This window comes from Oncorhynchus clarkii, chromosome 17 (assembly GCF_045791955.1).
Source record: "Oncorhynchus clarkii lewisi isolate Uvic-CL-2024 chromosome 17, UVic_Ocla_1.0, whole genome shotgun sequence".
NCBI lineage: Eukaryota > Metazoa > Chordata > Actinopteri > Salmoniformes > Salmonidae > Oncorhynchus > Oncorhynchus clarkii.
Genome location: NC_092163.1, coordinates 4416474 through 4430305, shown reverse-complemented (window position 1 = coordinate 4430305; position 13832 = coordinate 4416474). Strand labels below are relative to the sequence as shown.

Sequence of the window (13832 nt, the reverse complement as noted above, 5' to 3'; positions counted from 1 at the left end):
CCTCCCTCCGTCTCCTCCTCCACTCCCAGATCCATCTCTCCCTCCCTCCGTCTCCTCCTCCACTCCCAGATCCATCTCTCCCTCCCTCCGTCTCCTCCTCCACTCCCAGATCCATCTCTCCCTCCCTCCGTCTCCTCCTCCACTCCCAGATCCATCTCTCCTCTCCCTCCATCCCGTCTCCTCCTCCACTCCCAGATCCATCTCTCCTCTCCCTCCCTCCGTCTCCTCCTCCACTCCCAGATCCATCTCTCCTCTCCCTCCCTCCGTCTCCTCCTCCACTCCCAGATCCATCTCTCCCTCCCTCCGTCTCCTCCTCCACTCCCAGATCCATCTCTCCTCTCCCTCCATCCCGTCTCCTCCTCCACTCCCAGATCCATCTCTCCTCTCCCTCCCTCCGTCTCCTCCTCCACTCTCAGATCCATCTCTCCCCTCCCTCCGTCTCCTCCTCCACTCCCAGATCCATCTCTCCTCTCCCTCCATCCCGTCTCCTCCTTCACTCCCAGATCCATCTCTCCCCTCCCTCCGTCTCCTCCTCCACTCCCAGATCCATCTCTCCTCTCCCTCCGTCTCCTCCTCCACTCCCAGATCCATCCCGTCTCCTCCTCCACTCCCAGATCCATCTCTCCCTCCCTCCGTCTCCTCCTCCACTCCCAGATCCATCTCTCCTCTCCCTCCATCCGTCTCCTCCTTCACTCCCAGATCCATCTCTCCTCTCCCTCCCTCCGTCTCCTCCTCCACTCCCAGATCCATCCCTCCGTCTCCTCCTCCACTCCCAGATCCATCTCTCCCTCCCTCCGTCTCCTCCTCCACTCCCAGATCCATCTCTCCTCTCCCTCCCTCCGTCTCCTCCTCCACTCCCCGATCCATCTCTCCTCTCCCTCCATTCCGTCTCCTCCTCCACTCCCAGATCCATCTCTCCCCTCCCTCCCTCCGTCTCCTCCTCCACTCCCAGATCCATCTCTCCCTTCCCTCCATCCCGTCTCCTCCTCCACTCCCAGATCCATCTCTCCCCTCCCTCCCTCCGTCTCCTCCTCCACTCCCAGATCCATCTCTCCTCTCCCTCCCTCCGTCTCCTCCTCCACTCCCCGATCCATCTCTCCTCTCCCTCCATTCCGTCTCCTCCTCCACTCCCAGATCCATCTCTCCCCTCCCTCCCTCCGTCTCCTCCTCCACTCCCAGATCCATCTCTCCCCTCCCTCCCTCCGTCTCCTCCTCCACTCCCAGATCCATCTCTCCCCTCCCTCCCTCCGTCTCCTCCTCCACTCCCAGATCCATCTCTCCCTCCCTCCGTCTCCTCCTCCACTCCCAGATCCATCTCTCCCTCCCTCCGTCTCCTCCTCCACTCCCAGATCCATCTCTCCCTCCCTCCGTCTCCTCCTCCACTCCCAGATCCATCTCTCCCTCCCTCCGTCTCCTCCTCCACTCCCAGATCCATCTCTCCTCTCCCTCCATCCCGTCTCCTCCTCCACTCCCAGATCCATCTCTCCTCTCCCTCCCTCCGTCTCCTCCTCCACTCCCAGATTCATCTCTCCTCTCCCTCCCTCCGTCTCCTCCTCCACTCCCAGATCCATCTCTCCCTCCCTCCGTCTCCTCCTCCACTCCCAGATCCATCTCTCCTCTCCCTCCATCCCGTCTCCTCCTCCACTCCCAGATCCATCTCTCCTCTCCCTCCCTCCGTCTCCTCCTCCACTCTCAGATCCATCTCTCCCCTCCCTCCGTCTCCTCCTCCACTCCCAGATCCATCTCTCCTCTCCCTCCATCCCGTCTCCTCCTTCACTCCCAGATCCATCTCTCCCCTCCCTCCCTCCGTCTCCTCCTCCACTCCCAGATCCATCTCTCCTCTCCCTCCGTCTCCTCCTTCACTCCCAGATCCATCTCTCCTCTCCCTCCATCCCGTCTCCTCCTCCACTCCCAGATCCATCTCTCCCTCCCTCCGTCTCCTCCTTCACTCCCAGATCCATCTCTCCTCTCCCTCCATCCCGTCTCCTCCTTCACTCCCAGATCCATCTCTCCCCTCCCTCCGTCTCCTCCTCCACTCCCAGATCCATCTCTCCTCTCCCTCCCTCCGTCTCCTCCTCCACTCCCAGATCCATCTCTCCTCTCCCTCCCTCCGTCTCCTCCTCCACTCCCCGATCCATCTCTCCTCTCCCTGCATTCCGTCTCCTCCTCCACTCCCAGATCCATCTCTCCCCTCCCTCCCTCCGTCTCCTCCTCCACTCCCAGATCCATCTCTCCCTTCCCTCCATCCCGTCTCCTCCTCCACTCCCAGATCCATCTCTCCCCTCCCTCCCTCCGTCTCCTCCTCCACTCCCAGATCCATCTCTCCTCTCCCTCCCTCCGTCTCCTCCTCCACTCCCCGATCCATCTCTCCTCTCCCTCCATTCCGTCTCCTCCTCCACTCCCCGATCCATCTCTCCTCTCCCTCCATTCCGTCTCCTCCTCCACTCCCAGATCCATCTCTCCCCTCCCTCCCTCCGTCTCCTCCTCCACTCCCAGATCCATCTCTCCCCTCCCTCCCTCCGTCTCCTCCTCCACTCCCAGATCCATCTCTCCCCTCCCTCCCTCCGTCTCCTCCTCCACTCCCAGATCCATCTCTCCCCTCCCTCCCTCCGTCTCCTCCTCCACTCCCAGATCCATCTCTCCCCTCCCTCCCTCCGTCTCCTCCTCCACTCCCAGATCCATCTCTCCCCTCCCTCCCTCCGTCTCCTCCTCCACTCCCAGATCCATCTCTCCTCTCCCCTCCCTCCGTCTCCTCCTCCACTCCCAGATCCATCTCTCCCTCCCTCCGTCTCCTCCTCCACTCCCAGATCCATCTCTCCTCTCCCCTCCCTCCGTCTCCTCCTCCACTCCCAGATCCATCTCTCCCTCCCTCCGTCTCCTCCTCCACTCCCAGATCCATCTCTCCCCTCCCTCCCTCCGTCTCCTCCTCCACTCCCAGATCCATCTCTCCTCTCCCTCCATCCCGTCTCCTCCTCCACTCCCAGATCCATCTCTCCTCTCCCTCCCTCCGTCTCCTCCTCCACTCCCAGATCCATCTCTCCCTCCCTCCGTCTCCTCCTCCACTCCCAGATCCATCTCTCCCCTCCCTCCGTCTCCTCCTCCACTCCCAGATCCATCTCTCCCCTCCCTCCATCTCCTCCTTCACACCCAGATCCATCTCTCCTCTCCCTCCATCCCGTCTCCTCCTCCACTCCCAGATCCATCTCTCCTCTCCCTCCATCCCGTCTCCTCCTCCACTCCCAGATCCATCTCTCCTCTCCCTCCCTCCGTCTCCTCCTCCACTCCCAGATCCATCTCTCCCTCCCTCCGTCTCCTACTCCACTCCCAGATCCATCTCTCCTCTCCCTCCCTCCGTCTCCTCCTCCACTCCCAGATCCATCTCTCCTCTCCCTCCCTCCGTCTCCTCCTCCACTCCCAGATCCATCTCTCCTCTCCCTCCCTCCGTCTCCTCCTCCACTCCCAGATCCATCTCTCCTCTCCCTCCCTCCGTCTCCTCCTCCACTCCCAGATCCATCTCTCCTCTCCCTCCATCCGTCTCCTCCTCCACTCCCAGATCCATCTCTCCTCTCCCTCCCTCCGTCTCCTCCTCCACTCCCAGATCCATCTCTCCTCTCCCTCCCTCCGTCTCCTCCTCCACTCCCAGATCCATCTCTCCTCTCCCTCCCTCCGTCTCCTCCTCCACTCCCAGATCCATCTCTCCTCTCCCTCCCTCCGTCTCCTCCTCCACTCCCAGATCCATCTCTCCTCTCCCTCCCTCCGTCTCCTCCTCCACTCCCAGATCCATCTCTCCTCTCCCTCCCTCCGTCTCCTCCTCCACTCCCAGATCCATCTCTCCTCTCCCTCCCTCCGTCTCCTCCTCCACTCCCAGATCCATCTCTCCCCTCCCTCCGTCTCCTCCTCCACTCCCAGATCCATCTCTCCCCTCCCTCCCTCTGTCTCCTCCTCCACTCCCAGATCCATCTCTCTCCCTCCCTCCGTCTCCTCCTCCACTCCCAGATCCATCTCTCCTCTCCCTCCCTCCGTCTCCTCCTCCACTCCCAGATCCATCTCTCCTCTCCCCTCCCTCCGTCTCCTCCTCCACTCCCAGATCCATCTCTCCTCTCCCTCCCTCCGTCTCCTCCTCCACTCCCAGATCCATCTCTCCCCTCCCTCCCTCCGTCTCCTCCTCCACTCCCAGATCCATCTCTCCTCTCCCTCCATCTCCGTCTCCTCCTCCACTCCCAGATCCATCTCTCCTCTCCCTCCCTCCGTCTCCTCCTCCACTCCCAGATCCATCTCTCCCTCCCTCCGTCTCCTCCTCCACTCCCAGATCCATCTCTCCCCTCCCTCCCTCTGTCTCCTCCTCCACTCCCAGATCCATCTCTCCCCTCCCTCCGTCTCCTCCTCCACTCCCAGATCCATCTCTCCCCTCCCTCCCTCCCTCCTCCTTCACTCCCAGATCCATCTCTCCTCTCCCCTCCCTCCGTCTCCTCCTCCACTCCCAGATCCATCTCTCCTCTCCCTCCATTCCGTCTCCTCCTCCACTCCCAGATCCATCTCTCCCTCCCTCCCTCCGTCTCCTCCTCCACTCCCAGATCCATCTCTCCCCTCCCTCCGTCTCCTCCTCCACTCCCAGATCCATCTCTCCCCTCCCTCCCTCTGTCTCCTCCTCCACTCCCAGATCCATCTCTCCCCTCCCTCCGTCTCCTCCTCCACTCCCAGATCCATCTCTCCCCTCCCTCCCTCCCTCCTCCTTCACTCCCAGATCCATCTCTCCTCTCCCCTCCCTCCGTCTCCTCCTCCACTCCCAGATCCATCTCTCCTCTCCCTCCATTCCGTCTCCTCCTCCACTCCCAGATCCATCTCTCCCCTCCCTCCCTCCGTCTCCTCCTCCACTCCCAGATCCATCTCTCCTCTCCCTCCATCCCGTCTCCTCCTCCACTCCCAGATCCATCTCTCCTCTCCCTCCCTCCGTCTCCTCCTCCACTCCCAGATCCATCTCTCCCTCCCTCCGTCTCCTCCTCCACTCCCAGATCCATCTCTCCCCTCCCTCCGTCTCCTCCTCCACTCCCAGATCCATCTCTCCCCTCCCTCCATCTCCTCCTTCACTCCCAGATCCATCTCTCCTCTCCCTCCATCCCGTCTCCTCCTCCACTCCCAGATCCATCTCTCCTCTCCCTCCATCCCGTCTCCTCCTCCACTCCCAGATCCATCTCTCCTCTCCCTCCCTCCGTCTCCTCCTCCACTCCCAGATCCATCTCTCCCTCCCTCCGTCTCCTCCTCCACTCCCAGATCCATCTCTCCTCTCCCTCCCTCCGTCTCCTCCTCCACTCCCAGATCCATCTCTCCTCTCCCTCCCTCCGTCTCCTCCTCCACTCCCAGATCCATCTCTCCTCTCCCTCCCTCCGTCTCCTCCTCCACTCCCAGATCCATCTCTCCTCTCCCTCCCTCCGTCTCCTCCTCCACTCCCAGATCCATCTCTCCTCTCCCTCCATCCCGTCTCCTCCTCCACTCCCAGATCCATCTCTCCTCTCCCTCCCTCCGTCTCCTCCTCCACTCCCAGATCCATCTCTCCTCTCCCTCCCTCCGTCTCCTCCTCCACTCCCAGATCCATCTCTCCTCTCCCTCCCTCCGTCTCCTCCTCCACTCCCAGATCCATCTCTCCTCTCCCTCCCTCCGTCTCCTCCTCCACTCCCAGATCCATCTCTCCTCTCCCTCCCTCCGTCTCCTCCTTCACTCCCAGATCCATCTCTCCTCTCCCTCCCTCCGTCTCCTCCTCCACTCCCAGATCCATCTCTCCTCTCCCTCCCTCCGTCTCCTCCTCCACTCCCAGATCCATCTCTCCCCTCCCTCCGTCTCCTCCTCCACTCCCAGATCCATCTCTCCCCTCCCTCCCTCTGTCTCCTCCTCCACTCCCAGATCCATCTCTCCCCTCCCTCCCTCTGTCTCCTCCTCCACTCCCAGATCCATCTCTCCCCTCCCTCCGTCTCCTCCTCCACTCCCAGATCCATCTCTCCCCTCCCTCCCTCCCTCCTCCTTCACTCCCAGATCCATCTCTCCTCTCCCCTCCCTCCGTCTCCTCCTCCACTCCCAGATCCATCTCTCCTCTCCCTCCCTCCGTCTCCTCCTCCACTCCCAGATCCATCTCTCCCCTCCCTCCGTCTCCTCCTCCACTCCCAGATCCATCTCTCCCCTCCCTCCCTCCGTCTCCTCCTCCACTCCCAGATCCATCTCTCCTCTCCCCTCCCTCCGTCTCCTCCTCCACTCCCAGATCCATCTCTCCCCTCCCTCCCTCCGTCTCCTCCTCCACTCCCAGATCCATCTCTCCCCTCCCTCCGTCTCCTCCTCCACTCCCAGATCCATCTCTCCCTCCCTCCGTCTCCTCCTCCACTCCCAGATCCATCTCTCCTCTCCCTCCCCCGTCTCCTCCTCCCCTCCCAGATCCATCTCTCCTCTCCCCTCCCTCCGTCTCCTCCTCCCCTCCCACATCCATCTCTCCTCTCCCCTCCCTCCGTCTCCTCCTCCACTCCCAGATCCATCTCTCCCTCCCTCCGTCTCCTCCTCCACTCCCAGATCCATCTCTCCTCTCCCTCCCCCGTCTCCTCCTCCCCTCCCAGATCCATCTCTCCTCTCCCCTCCCTCCGTCTCCTCCTCCACTCCCAGATCCATCTCTCCTCTCCCTCCCCCCGTCTCCTCCTCCACTCCCAGATCCATCTCTCCTCTCCCTCCCTCCGTCTCCTCCTCCACTCCCAGATCCATCTCTCCTCTCCCTCCCCCCGTCTCCTCCTCCACTCCCAGATCCATCTCTCCTCTCCCTCCCCCCGTCTCCTCCTCCACTCCCAGATCCATCTCTCCCTCCCTCCGTCTCCTCCTCCACTCCCAGATCCATCTCTCCTCTCCCTCCCTCCGTCTCCTCCTCCACTCCCAGATCCATCTCTCCCCTCCCTCCGTCTCCTCCTCCACTCCCAGATCCATCTCTCCCCTCCCTCCGTCTCCTCCTCCACTCCCAGATCCATCTCTCCTCTCCCTCCCTCCGTCTCCTCCTCCACTCCCAGATCCATCTCTCCTCTCCCTCCCTCCGTCTCCTCCTCCACTCCCAGATCCATCTCTCCTCTCCCTCCCTCCGTCTCCTCCTCCACTCCCAGATCCATCTCTCCTCTCCCTCCCTCCGTCTCCTCCTCCACTCCCAGATCCATCTCTCCCCTCCCTCCGTCTCCTCCTCCACTCCCAGATCCATCTCTCCTCTCCCCTCCCTCCGTCTCCTCCTCCACTCCCAGATCCATCTCTCCCCTCCCTCCGTCTCCTCCTCCACTCCCAGATCCATCTCTCCTCTCCCCTCCCTCCGTCTCCTCCTCCACTCCCAGATCCATCTCTCCCCTCCCTCCGTCTCCTCCTCCACTCCCAGATCCATCTCTCCTCTCCCTCCCTCCGTCTCCTCCTCCACTCCCAGATCCATCTCTCCCCTCCCTCCGTCTCCTCCTCCACTCCCAGATCCATCTCTCCTCTCCCTCCCTCCGTCTCCTCCTCCACTCCCAGATCCATCTCTCCTCTCCCTCCCTCCGTCTCCTCCTCCACTCCCAGATCCATCTCTCCCTCCCTCCGTCTCCTCCTCCACTCCCAGATCCATCTCTCCTCTCCCTCCCCCGTCTCCTCCTCCCCTCCCAGATCCATCTCTCCTCTCCCCTCCCTCCGTCTCCTCCTCCACTCCCAGATCCATCTCTCCTCTCCCTCCCCCCGTCTCCTCCTCCACTCCCAGATCCATCTCTCCTCTCCCTCCCTCCGTCTCCTCCTCCACTCCCAGATCCATCTCTCCTCTCCCTCCCCCCGTCTCCTCCTCCACTCCCAGATCCATCTCTCCTCTCCCTCCCCCCGTCTCCTCCTCCACTCCCAGATCCATCTCTCCCCTCCCTCCGTCTCCTCCTCCACTCCCAGATCCATCTCTCCTCTCCCTCCCTCCGTCTCCTCCTCCACTCCCAGATCCATCTCTCCCCTCCCTCCGTCTCCTCCTCCACTCCCAGATCCATCTCTCCCCTCCCTCCGTCTCCTCCTCCACTCCCAGATCCATCTCTCCTCTCCCTCCCTCCGTCTCCTCCTCCACTCCCAGATCCATCTCTCCTCTCCCTCCCTCCGTCTCCTCCTCCACTCCCAGATCCATCTCTCCTCTCCCTCCCTCCGTCTCCTCCTCCACTCCCAGATCCATCTCTCCTCTCCCTCCCTCCGTCTCCTCCTCCACTCCCAGATCCATCTCTCCCCTCCCTCCGTCTCCTCCTCCACTCCCAGATCCATCTCTCCTCTCCCCTCCCTCCGTCTCCTCCTCCACTCCCAGATCCATCTCTCCCCTCCCTCCGTCTCCTCCTCCACTCCCAGATCCATCTCTCCTCTCCCCTCCCTCCGTCTCCTCCTCCACTCCCAGATCCATCTCCCTCCCCTCCCTCCGTCTCCTCCTCCACTCCCAGATCCATCTCTCCTCTCCCTCCCTCCGTCTCCTCCTCCACTCCCAGATCCATCTCTCCCCTCCCTCCGTCTCCTCCTCCACTCCCAGATCCATCTCTCCTCTCCCTCCCTCCGTCTCCTCCTCCACTCCCAGATCCATCTCTCCTCTCCCTCCCTCCGTCTCCTCCTCCACTCTCAGATCCATCTCTCCTCTCCCTCCCTCCGTCTCCTCCTCCACTCCCAGATCCATCTCTCCTCTCCCTCCCTCCGTCTCCTCCTCCACTCCCAGATCCATCTCTCCTCTCATTTCCTTTCAGTGATTAAATTAGCATGAAGAAAAGAGGATGTGCGTAGACAGGAACACACACACACACACACACACACACACACACACACACACACACACACACACACACACACGTAGACACGAACACACACACACACACACACACGTAGACACGAACACACACACACACGTAGACACGAACACACACACACATGCGCGCGCGCACACACACACACACACACGTAGACACGAACACACACACACACGTAGACACGAACACACACGTAGACACGAACACACAAACACACACGTAGACACGAACACACACGTAGACACACACACGTAGACAGGAACACACACACACACACGTAGACAGGGTGTGTGTGTAACGTCAGCGGTTATATCTGGGCCACAAAGAAAGAGGCTGGGTGGTGTGTGTGTGTGTGTGTGTGTGTGTGTGTGTGTGTGTGTTCCTGTCTCTGTGAAAGAACAGAGATACTGTCACTGTCACCACCGCACACACACATGAAGAGTTGCATTAGCTCCCAGGGCTTTAGCTCAACTGGCTAACAGTCACGGGGTTCAACCCCAGTCTGTCACACACAGACGCCTGGCCCAGTAAGTCTCTATAATGTGTTCTGGGGTGAAGTTTCCCCTAAGTACAGACCTAGGATCAGCTTCAACTAGGTACAGACCTAGGAACAGACCTGGGGTCAGCTTCCCCTAGGTACAGACCTAGGAACAGCATCCCCTAGGTACAGACCTAGGAACAGCATCCACTAGGTACAGACCTAGGATCAGTTTCCCCTAGGTACAGACCTAGGATCAGCATCCCCTAGGTACAGACCTAGGATCAGCTTCCCCTAGGTACAGACCTAGGATCAGACCTAGGATCAGCTTCCCCTAGGATCAGCTTCCCCTAGGTACAGACCTAGGATCAGCATCCCCTAGGTACAGACCTAGGATCAGTTTCCCCTAGGATCAGACCTAGGATCAGACCTAGGATCAGCTTCCCCTAGGATCAGTTTCCCCTAGGTACAGGCCTAGGATCAGCTTCCCCTAGGTACAGACCTAGGATCAGCCTCCCCTAGGTACAGACCTGGGATCCGATTCCCCTAGGTACAGACCTAGGATCAGCTTCCCCTAGGATCAGACCTAGGATCAGCTTCCCCTAGGAACAGACCTAGGTTCTCTCTCCAGTCTCTAAACACACAGCAACTGGCCTGAATACAGGGACGTCCTCCTCCTCATCTCTTTCCACTCCTCTTTCGCTCTCTCTCTCCATCTCTACCCTCTCTCTCTTTCCACCTCTCTCTTTCTCTCCACCTCTTTCTCTCCAGCTCTACCCCCTCTTTCCATCCCTCCCTCCCCTCCATCAATCCCTCCCTCCCCTCCATCAATCCCTCCCTCCCCTACCATCCCTCCCCCCTCCATCCATCCCCACTCAATCCCCCCTCCCCTCCATCCATGCCTCCTCCTCCATCCATCCATCCATCCCTCCATATACAGACAGCTGGCAGTTCTGTTAATTAGGTTATCAAGCTGTCTGTTAATGACCTGAGCCCCAGGCCACACACACATGGCCAGGCCAGACCAACAGATCACAGAGCCAAAGCCCAGCAGGGCTACCCCTAGTCCAGACTCTGTGTGTGACACTCTCTCTTTCTGACTGCAGTGTCCTGTCTGCCTGTCTGTGGTCAGTGTGTCCAGGCCTGTCTGTCTGTCTGTCTGTAGTCAGTGTCCAGACCTGTCTGCCTGTCTGTGGTCAGTGTGTCCAGACCTGTCTGCCTGTCTGTAGTCAGTATGTCCAGACCTGTCTGTAGTCAGTGTGTCCAGACCTGTCTGTCTGTGTGTCCAGACCTGTCTGTCTGTCTGTAGTCAGTGTGTCCAGACCGGTCTGTCTGTCTGTAGTCAGTGTGTCCAGACCTGTCTGTCTGCCTGTCTGTGGTCAGTGTGTCCAGACCTGTCTGCCTGTCTGTAGTCAGTATGTCCAGACCTGTCTGTAGTCAGTGTGTCCAGACCTGTCTGTCTGTGTGTCCAGACCTGTCTGTCTGTCTGTAGTCAGTGTGTCCAGACCGGTCTGTCTGTCTGTAGTCAGTGTGTCCAGACCTGTCTGTCTGTCTGTCTGTAGTCAGTGTGTCCAGACCTGTCTGTCTGTCTGTCTGTAGTCAGTGTGTCCAGACCTGTCTGTCTGTCTGTCTGTAGTCAGTGTGTCCAGACCTGTCTGTCTGTCTGTCTGTAGTCAGTGTGTCCAGACCTGTCTGTCTGTCTGTCTGTAGTAAGTGTGTCCAGACCTGTCTGTCTGTCTGTAGTCAGTCTGTCCAGACCTGTCTGTCTGTCTGTAGTCAGTCTGTCCAGACCTGTCTGTCTGTAGTCAGTCTGTCCAGACCTGTCTGTCTGTCTGTAGTCAGTGTGTCCAGACCTGTCTGTCTGTCTGTACTCAGTCTGTCCAGACCTGTCTGTCTGTCTGTACTCAGTCTGTCCAGACCTGTCTGTCTGTAGTCAGTGTGTCCAGACCTGTCTGTCTGTCTGTCTGTAGTCAGTGTGTCCAGACCTGTTTGTCTGTCTGTCTGTAGTCAGTGTGTCCAGACCTGTCTGTCTGTCTGTAGTCAGTCTGTCCAGACCTGTCTGTCTGTCTGTAGTCCAGTCTCTCCAGACCTGTCTGTCTGTAGTCAGTCTGTCCAGACCTGTCTGTCTGTAGTCAGTCTGTCCAGACCTGTCTGTCTGTAGTCAGTGTGTCCAGACCTGTCTGTCTGTAGTCAGTGTGTCCAGACCTGTCTGTCTGTCTGTAGTCAGTGTGTCCAGACCTGTCTGTCTGTCTGTAGTCAGTCTGTCCAGACCTGTCTGTCTGTAGTCAGTCTGTCCAGACCTGTCTGTCTGTAGTCAGTGTGTCCAGACCTGTCTGTCTGTCTGTAGTCAGTCTGTCCAGACCTGTCTGTCTGTCTGTAGTCAGTCTGTCCAGACCTGTCTGTCTGTAGTCAGTCTGACCAGACCTGTCTGTCTGTAGTCAGTGTGTCCAGACCTGTCTGTCTGTCTGTAGTCAGTCTGTCCAGACCTGTCTGTCTGTCTGTAGTCAGTCTGTCCAGACCTGTCTAACCTGTGTAAATGCATCAGGCTGATGTTGTCATCTGATGATATAACTACTTTAAATCAGAAACCCATGGAAACAACTTAGCCATGGTAGTGCAGCCTGTACAAGGAAACGGATATAAAATAGATTAGTAGAAGTAACACGTCCCTGCGCGGTCCTGTCGGGTTCCCGCGGGGCAGTAGAGGGGGTCCGGTATTATCGATAAGGACCATAATCGGTATTCGTTATTCTACTGTAAAACAGATCAGCTCCCGAGCGACGTAGACACAACTCAGACATTCAACCATTCCAACAGTGTATTATCATTGTATTATTATCATGTCATATTGTAATGAAACGGCGGGGAGCAGGACTCGACCTTCTAGCCCGAAGTCCAGGGCGCCATCGACTGTACCGCAAAAGCTCCAGCGGCAGACTCGATATCCGCGCTTATAAACCCAGGGTCCTTACACTATTGTACCTAATAATAGCGTTACATAAAACCCAACTAATATAGGACAGCAGTCACAGGGAGTCCCAAATAGGTTAGAAACGTCACCGCTGGTTATTGGGCGATATCGGTCTGTTCGGCTTATCAAACCAACACATTCTAAAACGTTGGTACAACGTCTATTAACTGGGAGTCGCGATGTTTACACATTTAGGTGCAATTTATAAAAACCCAAAACCACATACCTTACAAGATTCATTTAAAATGTGAAGGGGGGGAAAAAGCAACAGTAGAGAGACGTGGGTGTAACGATGAAAAAATATGTCTTCAGAGTTGTGTGTTTCAGCAGCGCTTTTTCCTCGACCGTCTTGATTCCAGCGGTGTGTTGCTACTAGATATCTAAAAGACATCTAAAACCTGATGCTGCTGGTGATCACCGACTGGTGAGTATCCGGGATGCCGAAGGTGCTGCAGCGGCGAAAATGCGCGTGATTCAGAGCAGGCAACACCCGGAAGTGCGAACGATGTAAACGGTTTCTAGGGAAAACAGTCTTCCTGCGTCGCGGAAGAAAAAAATATTATAATTTTTTTTTAAACTTATTTTTTCTTTCATTATTATTATTATTATTATTATTATTTTTTTTTTTTACCGGATTCGGTAACGGTTCAATCTGGACCCAAGTCATGATGTTGTTTTAAGCGGCCAGAGATACCGGGTTGGAGAATAGTTGGTTCTCTCTCTTTATTTTCTAGAACAAAACGGATACAGAATCAAGTCGGAATTTCTGTCAACATCATCATGTGTCGTAATATTTAACATAAAAACACATCCAGCAAAGCTTGAACCCAACATCTATAACCAAGACTTTTGGGTAGTTTAATCTACGTACTGAATGTGGCCGCTAGATGGCGCGAGTCCGACACCTGAACAAAAACAAGATCTGTGTGTCTGAATGATCTACGTGAAAAGTTTATATAAATACTGCGGTCTGAAACTCGGCGTGTCTCGACCACATTTTCATAACAGTTACTAGTTGACGTCAGATCAGTCTTATCAAACACTTGGACAGACAGACACACACACACCGTCTATGATAGTAAATCATTTATTAAAATGCATATTATGACCAGCATAAGCATTTAACAGGTACCGCTGCTTGGCTTTCTTCGTGATTATATACCTGCTGTAGCCTTCCACTCTGACGCGTCCTACTATAATAAGTCCTTTAGCGAACAGTTGCGCTCTAATACATCGACACTTGATAACGGAGTTCATCGGAGCAGAATGTCCTGTTCCCAACTTTTCAAAACTGGTTGAATGGCTTTTTTTTTAACCCTGTAGGCACCTGCAACTTACCACAGATATATTACATCACACAGTAAACTAATCACCTGCCTCCAAACCAAATTAACTACAATTCAGAATCATTTCCCGTTACAAAAATAAAGACTGCGGTCAGAGAGCAGTCTAACTGCAGTTATTCTGAAATTACTACGTCCAAAATACCACAGTCGACTGCACTTACTGCACTGACTGCACTTAAACTGCACTTACTGCAGTATTAAAAACTGTCATCTTTTTGTGTAAGGGTTAGTCCATTCTATTTTATTAT

At 57.1% G+C, this 13832-nt stretch overlaps 1 protein-coding gene across 2 annotated transcripts in view; it reads right to left on the bottom strand.

Annotated features, from left to right (window-relative positions):
• Positions 1-13832, bottom strand: part of LOC139370147 (monocyte to macrophage differentiation factor 2-like) — a 53272-nt gene that overhangs the window by 38425 nt on the left and 1015 nt on the right. Inside the window, exon 1 of one of the 2 annotated variants that reach the window (XM_071109473.1) lies at positions 12465-12540. The exons of the other annotated variant lie outside the window; for it this stretch is intronic. Coding sequence (XP_070965574.1) covers positions 12465-12478 — 14 coding nt within the window. The 5' untranslated portion in view covers positions 12479-12540. Of the gene's footprint in view, positions 1-12464; positions 12541-13832 lie in introns of those variants that run through there. 2 annotated transcript variants of the gene reach the window in all.